Raw genomic sequence first — 13382 nt, 5'->3', positions numbered from 1 at the left:
TGCCATCGAGTCGGTACCGACTCATAGTGACCCTATGCACAACAGAACGCAACACTACCCGATCCTGGGCCAACCTCACAATTGTTGCCATGCTTGAGCCCATCGAAGCTGCCACTTTGCCAATCCATCTCACTAGGGGTCTTCCTCTTTTTCTCTGACCCTCCACCTTACCAAACATGATATCCTTCTCAGTGACTTGCCCCTCTAGTGCAAATGGTTTGCACTCAACTAACTTAATGTTTGACTGTTTGAACTCATCCAGAGGCACCTGGGGATTAACTTCTGTCGTCTTGGTGATCTATTTTTGCAAAAATCACAGCCAAGAAAATCCTGTGACACCGTTCTATTCTGTATACATGGGATCAGCATGAGTCTGAACCAACTTGATAGTACACTTTTTGTTTGTTTGTTTTAATTTACCAAGCACCATGAATATAATGATGAGCTGAGCATGATCAGTTTCCTTTATTGCTTCCTCAATATTTATTTTTCCCATAATACACTTCACCAATAATAAAGGCTCAACACCCCATTCTATTTTCTGACTCCAATCTCCCTCCACTAGACCATAGGCCTCTTGAACACAGGGTATGTCTGTTTCGTTTTACTATGCTGAATATGGTAGGTTGTTGTACTAAACATAAAATAAGGAGCTCTGGTAGCATAGTGGTTACAAATATGGTTTAGAACTGCAAGGTCAACAGTTCGAAACTACCAGCTGTTCCGTGGGATAAAGATGAGGCATTCTGCTCCCGTGAAGATTTACAGCCTCGGAAATCCTGTACAGGGTTGCCAAGGGCTAGAACACACTCCACGGCATGCAGCAGCAGCAGCAAACATAAAATACAAGGGTTCTTCCAAAAGTTTGTGGAAAAAAATGCTACTTTTTTTTTATTCTATTTTTCCATGAACTCACTGAAGCCTCCTCATATTTATTCATGAATGAAAAAAATCAAATGAACTGGAAAGTTGTATCTCATGCAAATTCAAACAAATTCACATTCTTAAGCCTCAATGGGCTTTTCAGTGATTGAATCTTTGCTTATTTACTCCCGCTACCTCCTAAGACCACCATCTGCCTGTCAGCTTACTGTACTGCGGTGGTTTGAGTGTTGCTGTGATTCTGGAAGCTATGCCATCAGTATTTTAAATACCAACAAGGTCAACCATGGTGAAGAGGTTTCAGTGGAGCTTTCAGACTAAGACAGACTAGAGAGGAGAGTAAGAATAATTCTGAATGTTTCCACTGAAAATCTTATGAATAGCATCAGAACATCGTCTGATATAGTACAAGAAGATGAAAACATTGCCAGGTATAGTTCCAGATATAAGGCCTTCAGTTTGGAAAGTAATCAAAATATGACTGAGAAAGAGCTGCCTTCTCAATGTAGAGAGATTATGATGACATAAATGGAGCCAAGCTTTTGGGACCTTCATTTGCTGATAGGGCACAACTCAAAATGAAGAGAAACAGATGCAAATGTCCATTAATAATCAGAACATGAAATAGATAGCTAGGAAAATTGGATGCTGTCATAAATGAAGTGGAAAGCATTTCATAGATATCCTAGGTATTAATGAGCTGGAATAGACTGGTATTGATCATTTTGAATCTGACACTCATAGGGTTTACTATGCCAAGAAAGATAAATTCAAGACGAATGGCATGGCCTTCATCATCAAGAACATTTCAAGGTCTGTCTGAAGTACGATGCTATCTGTAATAGGATAATATCTATACACCTATAGGAAAAACAGTTAATACCACTATTATTTAAATTTACTCACAACCATTATAGCTAGTAATGATGAAATTGAAGAATTCTACCAACTTTTTCATTCTGAAATTGATCAAATAAACAATCAGGATGCAATGATAATTACTGGTGATTGGAATGAGAAGATTGGAAACAAAGGAAGGATCAGTAGTTAGAAAATATGGTCTTGGTGATAGAAATCATGATGGAGACCACATGACAGAATTTTGCAAGACCAATGACTTATTCATTGCAGAAACCTTTATTAAACCATCTCAATAACATATTTGATGCATTAGACACTAATGACCAAAGACCAGAAGAGTTATGGGATGGCAATAAGAATATCATACAGGAAGAAAGCATAAAGTCAGTTAAAATACTGGAAAAGAACATTTCAAAGGGCAGCTTGAGATGTCAGTCAAGTATTATAATGAAGTATGCAAAGACCTGGAGTTAAAAAACAAAAAGGGAAGAACATGTTCAGCATTTCTCAAACTGAAAGAAGAAAAACTTCAAACCTCAACTTGAAATACTGAAGGATTCTAGGAACAAAATATTGAATGATGCAAGAAGCATCAAAAGAAGATGAAAGGAATACAGAGTCACTGTACCCAAAATAAATGGTCAATGTTTTAGCATTTTAAGTAGTAGCATGTGATCAAGAGCCAAAGGCAACTGAAGGAAGAAGTCCAAGCTGCACTGAAGGCACTGTTAAAAACAAGATTTTGGAGTTGATGGAATAGAAATTGAAATCTTTCAACAAACTGATATAGTCCTGGAGGTGCTCACCAACAAATTTGACAGACAGCTACTAGTCAACTGATTAGAAGCGATTAATATTTGTGTCTATTTCAAAAAGAGATGACTTGATGGAATGCAGATCATTGAACAGCATCATTAATATCACATGCAAGAACTCTTTTGATAAAGCTAATTAAAAAACAGGTAACAACAGTATATTGACAGAGAATTGCCAGATAGTCAAGCTGTATTCAAAAGAGGACATGGAACTAGGGATATTACTGCTAATATCAGATGGATCTTGGCTGAAAACAAAGAATACCCAGAAAGATATTTACTTATACTTTATTGATTGCGCAAATGCTTTCAATTGTGGGGATCATGACACGTTATGGATCACATTGTGAGGAATGGGTATTCCAGAGCACTTGATTGTGTCCCTGAGGAACTTGTACATGGACCAAGAGGCAGTTGTTAGAATGGAACAACGAGATACTGAATGGTTTGTTAAGTGCCGTAGAGTCAGTTCCAACTCATAGTGACCCTGCACAGGGTTTCTGAGGCTGTAAATCTTTATGGGAGCAGAAAGCCTCATCTTTCTTCCGCGGAATCGCTGGTAGTTTCGAACTGCTGACCTTGCAGTTCACAGCCTGATTCGTAACCACTACGCTACCAGAGCTCCTTACTGAATGGTTAGGAATCAGGAAAGGCATGTGTCAGGACTGTGCTGTTTTAAAATACTTATTCAATCTGTATACTGAGGAAATAATCAGAGAAGCTGAATTATATGAAGAAGAACATGGCATCAGGATTAGAAGAAGACTCATTTACAATTTGTGATATGTAAATATACTATCTTGCTTGCTGGGAGAGAAGAGGACTTACAATACTTAACTGATGAAGGTCAAAGACCAGAGCCTTCAGTATGGGTTGTACCTCAATGCAAGGAAAATACAAATCCTCACAACTGGACCAATAAATATCATCATGATAAATGGAGAAAATATTAAAGTTGTCAAATTGCTTGGCTCCACAATCAACACTCATGGAAGTATCTGTCAAAAACCCAAATGACTTACTGAATTAGGCAAATCTGTTGCACAAGACCTCTGTAAACCATTGCAGAGCAAAGATACCAGTTTGAGGACTAAGGATGTGCCTGACCCTAGTCATAGTGTTTTCAATTGTCTCTTATGTACGTGAAAGTTGGACAATGGTTAAGGAAGATATAGAAGAAATAATGCATTTGAATTATGGTGCTGGAGAAGGATATTAAAAAGTACCATGGACTGAAAGAAAACAAACAAATTTGAGTTGGAAGTACAGCCAGAATGTTCCCTAGAAACTAGGATGGCGAGATTTTATCTCTTATACGTTGGACATATTATCAGAAGGGATCAACCCCTGGTGAAGGGCATCATGCTTGAGGATGTGGAGGGTCAATGAAAAAGAGGAAGACCCCCAATGAGATGAACTGACATAGTGACAGCAGAAATGGGCTCAAATGTAACAATTGTGAGGATGGGGCAGAACCAGGCAGTGTTTTGTTCTGTTGTGCATAAGCTATGAGTTGGAACTGGCTTGAGGGCACCTCAATAACAACTACCACTTAATTGTAAGCAATAGGTTGACCATTTGAACCCGCTAGTACTAGATAAGTACTGCTAACCACAAGATCAGTAGTTCAAACCCACCAATCCCTCTTCATAAAGCCTCTATAGGGTTACAGTGAGTCGTAACCAATTCCACAGCACTTAACAAAAACAAAAGCAGCTCTTCTGGAGAGAAATATTCAGTCTGCTTCCTTAAAGATCACAATCTTGGAGATCCTATGGGACAGTTCTATTTTGTCCTATAGGGTTTCTATGAGTCTGGTTTCTTGGAAGGAACACCTGGGTGATTCCATGGTTAATACACTCAGTGGTTAACCAAACACTTGAAGGTGCCTCGAAAGAAGGGCATGCTGATCTACATCTGAAAGAACTTTCATCAGTAGCCCTGTGGAATAGTTCTACTCTGACACACATCAAGGATTGTTATATGTCAGAATTGACTCTACAGCAACTGATGGTGGTGGTGAATCTCATCCTCCATTCATGTCTGCCTAATATATATATATTTAATTTCTTAACCCTGAATTACCTTCTATCAACTTCCTGTCTTCATTCTTTTCTACAGTCAAATTTCTTTAGAGTTTGGAGTTTTTAATTTTAATTTACCATTTCTCACATTATAGTACCTGACATACATTGTTGTTGTTGTTAAGTGCCGTCGAGTCGGTTCCGACCCATAGCGACCCTGTACAGGGTTTCCGAGGGTGTAAATCTTTACGGGAGTAGAAAGCCTCATCTTTCTCCCGCGGAGCAGCTGGTAGTTTCGAACAGCTGACCTTAAGGTTCGCAGCCCGATTCGTAACCACTACGCTACCAGAGCTCCTTACCTGACATAAATAGGAAACAATAAAGTACTCAGTAGAATCCTTTAATTCAAAAATTCAATAGTTAAAACACATCACAAGTTGACCTAGGAGAGTCTGAGCACCTGCCAAGGGATTTGTAGGAATGCTAGGGAAAGGAAAGAAGGCTCTAGAAAAAGGTGGCTCAGGCCCAGTCCTCATTCCAGATAAATTGATTTGTATTATTCAGAAAATGCTGTTTCATATTTGAAAAAGGAAGACATGGGGGAAAAATGTATGCATAGTTATTATGGAAACTTGAGGATTTTATATGTCTGATATTGCTCAATTCAAAACCATATTTCTATCCTGTTAAAAGGTGAAGAACAAGCATTCTACAAACTCTACATAGATACGTATTCACTGTACTTAAAAAAAGTTTATATTCCAGAAAATTACCTTTCGAAAGTGCAAGAGAATGATGATCTCCACATGCGATCTGAATTATAGACTTTTCTTGTAAAACACATTGAAACCTGATGAAAGAAAATATTTTGGAAGTCACCAAAATGAATGTCACAATTATCAAACTTAAAACTATTAACTGTACTTAATTAGGATTGAAAGGAGCTCTGGTAGCGTAGTGGTTACAAATCGGGCTGTAAACCTTAAGGTCAGCAGTTCGAAACTACCAGCTGTTCCGTGGGAGAAAGATGAGGTGTTCTGCTCTGGTAAATATTTACAGCCTCAGAAACCCTGAACAGCGTCGCTATGAGTCGGAACAGACTCCACAGCACATAACCACCACCAGCCAATTAGGATTGAAGCTCAAGTAAAACATTTAAATATACAAGCTCACATTTGTACTTTGAAAATTATTATTAACACAATAAAACAACTATTACAAAACACAACATACATGTTTTAATTGATGGAAAAGAATGTGTATTATGTAACTGGAATAAGATGATTCTAAACCAGTCTTTTGCGAACAATAACTTTATGATACAGTAATAATGTAAGATGGAAGGAAGTTCTAATTTATATAATTTACCAGGAAAACCTCAGAAATAATTCTATGATAATGCAGGTTTGTTTGTTGCTGTTTTTTCCTTCTAAGTTGGAAAAAAGATTTCTATTTTTTTGAGACATAACTTCTGTAGGAAAATGTTACTATATATGGTAACGTATTCCTATGAAAGTTATTATTTTCCCTTTAAGTAAAATTTAAATAAAATTAAAAGATTTTTGTTTCTCTGCTGCTATTGGCATTTCTTAGAATCTGTTTTTATTTTTAAAAAAATTTTTTTTATTGATTTTAGTGAAGGTTGGCAGAGCAGTTTAGGTTTCCATTTTTTTTTAACCAATTTCTATACAAGTTGTTCAGTGACATAAGTTACATTCTTCACGATGCGTGAGCATTCTCATTATTTCTGTTCTAGTTGTTCCATTAAAAGTAAATTTTAATAAAATAAAGAGAGTTCCTTACCGGGCATGTTCTATACTAAAGTTGTACTCAAATGGTTTTCCATCTGAAGACAGAATCAGCATGTGCTCTGCTCCTTGGTCCATGGAATATATCTTCATATTTCTTTCTAATTTAATATACTCTGAAGAGCAAATGCAATCAGGAACTAGCATTATTCTGTTTACTACCCATGATTATCATTACTGATTTAATTATAATATACTTACAACAGCTGGGAAAAAATTCCACTAGACAACTTTTGATTTAATGTGAATTTGTTTTCAAGAAAATTCAAATATGAAAAGCATACAAACTAAGAATGATTATTGTCTTAGAAAAAGCTTTTTTTTTTTCTATTTTTTCCCCCACTTTGGGTACGCATTAATACATACTTTGCTTTAAATGGGATATGCCCTTTAAACAGTAGATTCGTTATTTGCTTTTACATTCTTATCTAATTAGTTGAGACAAAGAAATGTAAGGTTGATATGATAGAAATGACAAAATATATAAACACATATAAAAATTTTTAATTTAGGACAACATAACTCACATATATATGTCAGGAACACATACAATTATATGGTGTGTTTTGCGATGCTTTCTCTTAAAAAAGCAAACAAATATAATAAACCTCTTTTGACTGCTCCAAATAGAAGTCAGGCTTATATTCCTAAAAGGTATGATTGAGCTTATGGAACTATTTCAAAGGGAATGATGTAGAAAATGTTGCATTATTTTATATTTGTATATTCAGATACATGTTTAAAATAAATAATGAAAAGGATTGACAGCTCAATTTTTTTTTACAAACCAGGCTAAGATATAAATAGGCAACTTACAAAAAAACAAGTAAACGACCAATAAAGAACTGACGAGATGCTTGACTTGACTCTAAATGCAAAACAAACAGTAAGATAACATTTCTTCAAAGATGCCAATTGCATAAAGTTTCAGAGCTTAAAAATGTGGGTTATGTCTCTCATTTGCAGATGATATGATCCTATACAAAGAAAACCCCCAAAGACTCAGTGAAACCTACTACTAAAACTCATTAGAGGATTTGGCAAAGTGTCACGGTACAAGGTCAACATACATAATCAGTCAGTGTCCTATATACTAATAATGAAAAGGAAATTAGGAAAGTAAGACCATTTACAATCGCTGCCTCCCACCCCCAAAATCACAGGAAATAGAAGGAAATACTGTTGAATGATGATGCATGGAAGGGATTGTAATCACTGCAATGATCCAAAATACAATAGGATGAATGTAAAAGCGATATTCTCCCACATAAACTATCACTCAATTCACAATAAAAACTTAAAAAAATAATGTGGGTTTTGTATATGTATTATCAATTCATTTTCTAAAGTGTGTTAAATCTACACAAGAGGGAAAGAATCTTATCATTAAATGCTACAGGGAAAACTGGATTTTCACAAGCAAGACCTTGATCCATACCACACACCATATACAAAAATTAAATCAAAATCTATCAATGACCTAAATGTAAGAAATGAAATCATAAAATTATTGTTGTTATTAGGTGCCATCAAGTCGGTTCTTATCCATAGAACCCTATGTACAACAGAACGAAACACTGCCCAGTCCAATGCCATCCTCACAATTGCTGCCACATTTGAGCCCATTGTTGCTGTCACTGTGCCAATCCATCTAGATGTGGGTCTCCCTCTTTTTCACTGTCTCTCCACTTTACCAAGCATGAAGTCCTCCTCCCAGGAATGGTCCCTCCTGATAATATGTCTAAAGTCTGAGAGACAAAGTCTGGTCACTTTGGCTTTTAAGAAGCATTCTGGTTGTACTTCTTCCAACACAGATTTGTTTGTTGTTTTGGCAGTCCATGGTACTTTCAATATCCTTTTCCAACAATACAATTCAAATACATCAATTCTTCTACAGTCTTACTTATTCGTGGTTTTAACTTTCATGTGCATATGACGCTATTGAAAAATCATGACTTGGATAAGGCACACTTTAATCCTCGAACTGACATCTTTACTCTTCAACATTTAAAAAGGTCGTGTGCAGCAGATTTGCCTAATGCAATACATCGTTTTATTTCTTGACTGCTGCTTTCAAGAATGTTGATGGTTGATCTGACCAAAATGAAGTCTTTGACAACTTCAATCCTTTCTCCATTTATCATGATGTTGTTTATTGATCCAGTGGTGAGGGTTTTTGTAATTTTTACATTGAGGTGCAACCCATACTGAAGGCTAAGGTCTTTGGTCTTCAGTAAGTATTTTAATACTTTTTCTCTTTCAGCACGCAAGGTTGTATCATCTGCACATTGTAAGTTGTTAATGAGCCTTCTTCCAATTCTGATGCCACATTCTTCTTCATGCAATCCATCTTCTTGGATTATTTGCTCAGCATACAGATTGAGTAGTATGGTGAAAGAACGCAACCCTGGCACACACCTTTCCTGATTTTAAACCATTCAGTGTCTCCTTGTTCTGTTTGAACAACTGCCTCCTGGACTGTGTACAGGTCTCTTACGAGCTTGATTAAGTGTTCTGAAATACTCATTGTCCACAATGTTGTCCATAGCTTAAAACCTCTGCATAGTTGTAAGAAATAAGAAACAAAGGGACAAGGAGAGAGTCTTGGCTTCAACAGCAGACAGTTTTATTGAGAGTAAATCTAGAAGGGGTACTCTAAGTCACCAAAAGAGACCAAGAGCCCGCCTGATTCTTACAGACTGGGGTATTCTGTAGGCGGTGTGGTCCTGGGTACAATTCTGGCCAGTTTTCAATGGGTAGGGTTATGGAGATTTTCCTGAAACCTGAAATTACTGGGTGGAGGGTCTCTAGTTGTAATAAAGACTTCAGCTTTCTGGAGACTTTCTGGAGACTTTATTCAGCGCTACTTGGGGGTAGTTGCAATGCCATTTTGTTGATCAGGCGCAGGGTCCTTCAATAGTCAATAAAGCACAGGTAAACATCTTTCTGGTAATTTCTTCTTCAGCCAAGAACCATCTGATGTCAGCAATGATAACCCACATTCCACGTTTTCGTTTGGATCTGGCTTGATCTTTTGGGAGTTCACTGTCAATGTATTGTTGCAGTTGTTTTTTTTAACTATCTTTAGCAAAGTTTTACTTGCATGTGATATTAATGATATTGTCCTATGATTTCCACATTCTGTTGGGTCACCTCTCATTGTAACTGGTACAAATATGGATCTCTTCCAGTCAGTTGGCCAGGTAGCTGTCTTCCAAATTACTTGGCATAGATGAGTAAGTGCCTCCAGAGATGTATCAGTTTGTTGAAAGGTTTCTATTTGGATTCCATCAATTCCCAAATCCTTATTCTTTGCCAGTGCCTTCAGTGCACCTTGAACTTCTTCCTTCAGTTTTGTTGGCAACCTCTTGAAATGGTTGAACATCGACCATTTTTTTGTGTTATTTGTTATTATGTGCCGTGGAGTTGGTTCCGACTCATAACAACCCTGCATAGGGTTTCAGAGGCTATAAATCTTTACAGGAGCAAAAAGCCTCATCTTTCTCCCGTGGAACAGCTGGGAGTTTCGAACTACTGACCTTGTGGCTCACAGCCCGATTCATAACCACTACGCTACTATAGTGATTCTGTATTCCTTCCATCTTCTTGTGATGCGTTCTGCATTATTCAATGTTTTGCACATAGAATCCTTCAATACCACAAGCCAAGGCTTGAATTTTTTCTTCAGTTCCCTTAGCCTGAGAAACGCTAAGTGTGTTCTTCTCTTTTGGTTTTATAACTCCAGGCCTTTGCACATACTGTTATAATATTTCACTGTCTTCTATAGCTAAACTTTGAAATTTTCTGTTCAGCTCTTGTACCTCCTCACTTATTCCATTTGCTTTAGCATCTCTATGTTAGAAAGCAAGTTTCAGAGTCTCTTCTGACATTCATTTTTATCTTTTCCTTCTCTCTAGTCTTCTTTATGACCTTTTGCTTTCTTCCTGTATGATGGATGATATTGATATCATCACCCAACTCCTCAGGTTGTCTTCAGTCTTTAGTGTCTTATGAATCAAATCTGTTCTTTAGATTATCTCTAAATTCAGGTGAGATATGTTCAAGGTCTTATTTTGGCTCTTGTGAACTTGTTTTTATTTGCTTTAGCTTCAGCTTTAACTTGTTGAACAGACTGCCTCTGGCCTTCTTTTAGCTGATGATATGGAGCTTTTCTGCCTTCTTTTCCACACATGTAGTTAATTTGATTTCTGTGTATTCCAAATGGTGAGGTCCATGTGTATGTTTCTGTTGTTGTTGTTAAGTGCCATTGAGTAAGGATCCGACCCATAGTGACTCTGTACTGGGTTTCCCAGGTGAAAGCTTGAACTGCAGGCCTCCTGGTTCAAGTGGACTTTGCAGTCCACTGCATTAACCAACAGCACCACACCAGGACTCCCATGTGTACAGTCGTCTTTTATGTTGTTTATAAAAGGTATTTGCAATGAAGAAATCATTGATTTTGCAAAATTGTGTCATACCATCTCCAGCATCCTTTCTATCACCAAGGCCATATTTTCCAACAACTGATCTTCCTCTTTGTTTCCAACCTTTGCATTCTAATCAAAAGTAATTATCAATATATCTTGACTAAATGTGTGTTCAATTTTAGGCTGCATAAGTTAGTAGAATATTTCCATTTCTTTGTCATTGGCTTTAGTGGGTGATGCATAAATTTGAATAATAGTGGTATTAATTGGTCTTCCTGGTAGGCGAATGGATTTTATCCTATCACAGACAGTATTGTATTTCAAGATAAATCTTGAAATATGCTTTTTGATGATGAATATGATGCAATTGCTCATTAATTTGTCATTCCCGGCATAGGAAACAAGGTTCAAAATGACCAATGCCAGTCCATTTCAGTTCATTAATGCCAAGGATATCAATGTTTACATGTTCCATTTTGTCTTTGACAACTTCAATTTTCCTAGATTCATATTTCAGACATTTCATGTTCCAATGATTAATGAATGTTAACAGCTGTTTCTCCTCATTTTGCGCTGCATCCCATCCGCAAATGAAGGTCCCAAAGGTACTTCATTTGCATCATGAAGGTCAACTCAAAAGGTTACTTAACCTCGTGGTCAAACTCTCTAGTGGTTCGGGGAGGGATAGGTGTAGTAATCTATTCCTTAAATATTACAGCCTTGAAAATTCTATGGAGCAGTTCTACTGTGTTGTTATGAGTCAGAACCACATTACCTGAATTTGTATCTGTAGAGACAGGATTTCAGGGAAGTGCAACTGAAAGCACTGTTAAAATTGCTACCGAACACAATATACTTGTGAACAAGTAAACTATCTTATCTGAAAGCTCACAAAATTAAGGCAGACATGTCTAAGGAGTAAAGGGGGGGGGGCAATGGGGGTGGCTCGAAAAAGAAACGTTATAGAGGAAAGACTAAGCTAAGAAAGACAAAGATTCTGCCCACATACTCTCCCTTCACACCTCCATCAAGTTACAGGTTCTAGCTCCTTTTTTTGGAGTTAGGATTTTTATTCATTTCTCCTTTTCAATTAAATTGAACAGAGTACATACATAAGGGCCAAACTAAACAAAGATTCTGTCAACATTCTGAAAACTCTGGACCAGTTGGTGGAGAAGTGGGTTAAGGGTGGGGCAGGAGAATTCGCTGGCCTGCAAAAGTCCACTTGAACCCGGAGGCCTGCGGGTTCAAGTGGACTTTGGACATGAACTGCTCCTTGGAAACCCTATACAGGGTCGCTAGGGGTCGGACAGAACCCGACTCGACAGCACTTAACAACAACAACAATGACAAGCTAACCAAAAAGTTCAGTAATTTGAGCTCACTAGCTGCTCTTCAGGAGAAAGATGATGCTGTCTGGTTCCAAACTGATGTACAGCCTCGGAAATACTGACCATCTATCTCTAGCCTGTCTTATAAAGTCGCTATGAATCAGGAATCCACTTGATGGCAGTGGGTTTGGTTTTAGGTGTGCTGCATCTGCGAAAATGAAAAATGGTCAGAGCAGGCACGTATCTATGGCAATTTCGGGATGCTTCAGTCAGTGCCTGGCTCACTAGTGAGATTTCATTTCCGCTTAGAGCAGAGTAGGAACATACATCACAACTCCTACAGCACAGGCCATCAGTCGTCCACCCTGCACCCCCCAGCCCAAGGCGGCGAGGCCTTACTCACTGGGCTTCCTGGGGCCGGTGCTCCTCTGCTGCAGCAGGTGAACCTCAACCGAGGTCCCGCCGCGCGCCAGCACCGCCAGGCGTCCCCCAGAGCAGCAGATTTGGCGCGTCTGCTTGAATTTCCCGGACAAGGCGCTGTAGAGTTCCGCGGGGCTGGGGAAGAGCCAGAGCGGTGCGGCCCGCGGCTTGGAGGAAGCTGCGGAGCGGGGTACGTCGGGACTCAATACGGTATGCGGCTTGGGAGTCGAGTACACAGGGTGCCTTGTCCGCTCCATCGCCGCTATCGGAGACTCCACGGACGCGCCTCCCCTTTCTGGACTCTGAAGGGCAGCGGAAGATGATGGACGCCTGAGTGCGTCCACTGCCTCCCGGCGTAGCTGTGCAGAGCAGCGGAGAACCGATGATGTATCGGGACCGCAGCCTCTGCTCCTCTCCTCCTCAAGCGCTGGGCTCTTAACCAGCTGTTTGGGGGCGGGGCCGGCCGCTGCAGGGAAACGAAACCAAATCTGTTTTTAAGGCTGTGCAATCGAAACGAAGAAGGAAAATGAATCTGAAATGGTGAAAGACTGGCTTGATATTCGACCAAAGTACAAAGTAAACAAGTCTGTAAGGAGCTCTGGTAGCGTAGTGGTTACGAATCGGGCTGCGAACCTTAAGGTCAGCAGTTCGAAACTACCAGTCGCTCCGCGGGAGAAAGATGAGGCTTTCTACTCCCGTAAAGATTTACACCCTCGGAAACCCTGTACAGGGTCGCTATGGGTCGAACCTGACTCGATGGCACTTAACAACAACAACAACAAACAAGTCTGTGGCAGAGTTTGAAGTTGTCTAC

At 38.9% G+C, this 13382-nt stretch overlaps 1 protein-coding gene across 1 annotated transcript in view; it reads right to left on the bottom strand.

Annotated features, from left to right (window-relative positions):
• HERC5 (HECT and RLD domain containing E3 ubiquitin protein ligase 5) overlaps positions 1-12825 on the bottom strand; it is a 113295-nt gene extending 100470 nt beyond the window's left edge. Inside the window, exons 1-3 of the mRNA XM_006867775.1 lie at positions 12552-12825; positions 6386-6506; positions 5356-5432 (exon numbers count right to left, since the gene is read on the bottom strand). Coding sequence (XP_006867837.1) covers positions 5356-5432; positions 6386-6506; positions 12552-12825 — 472 coding nt within the window. The remainder of the gene's footprint in view (positions 1-5355; positions 5433-6385; positions 6507-12551) is intronic.
• Between the last annotated feature and the right edge of the window lie 557 nt (positions 12826-13382).

This window comes from Chrysochloris asiatica, unplaced genomic scaffold (assembly GCF_000296735.1).
Source record: "Chrysochloris asiatica unplaced genomic scaffold, ChrAsi1.0 scaffold00109, whole genome shotgun sequence".
NCBI classification, from domain to species: domain Eukaryota; kingdom Metazoa; phylum Chordata; class Mammalia; order Afrosoricida; family Chrysochloridae; genus Chrysochloris; species Chrysochloris asiatica.
Note: the sequence above shows the minus strand (reverse complement) of the source record. Positions and strands in the feature narration are given on the sequence as shown.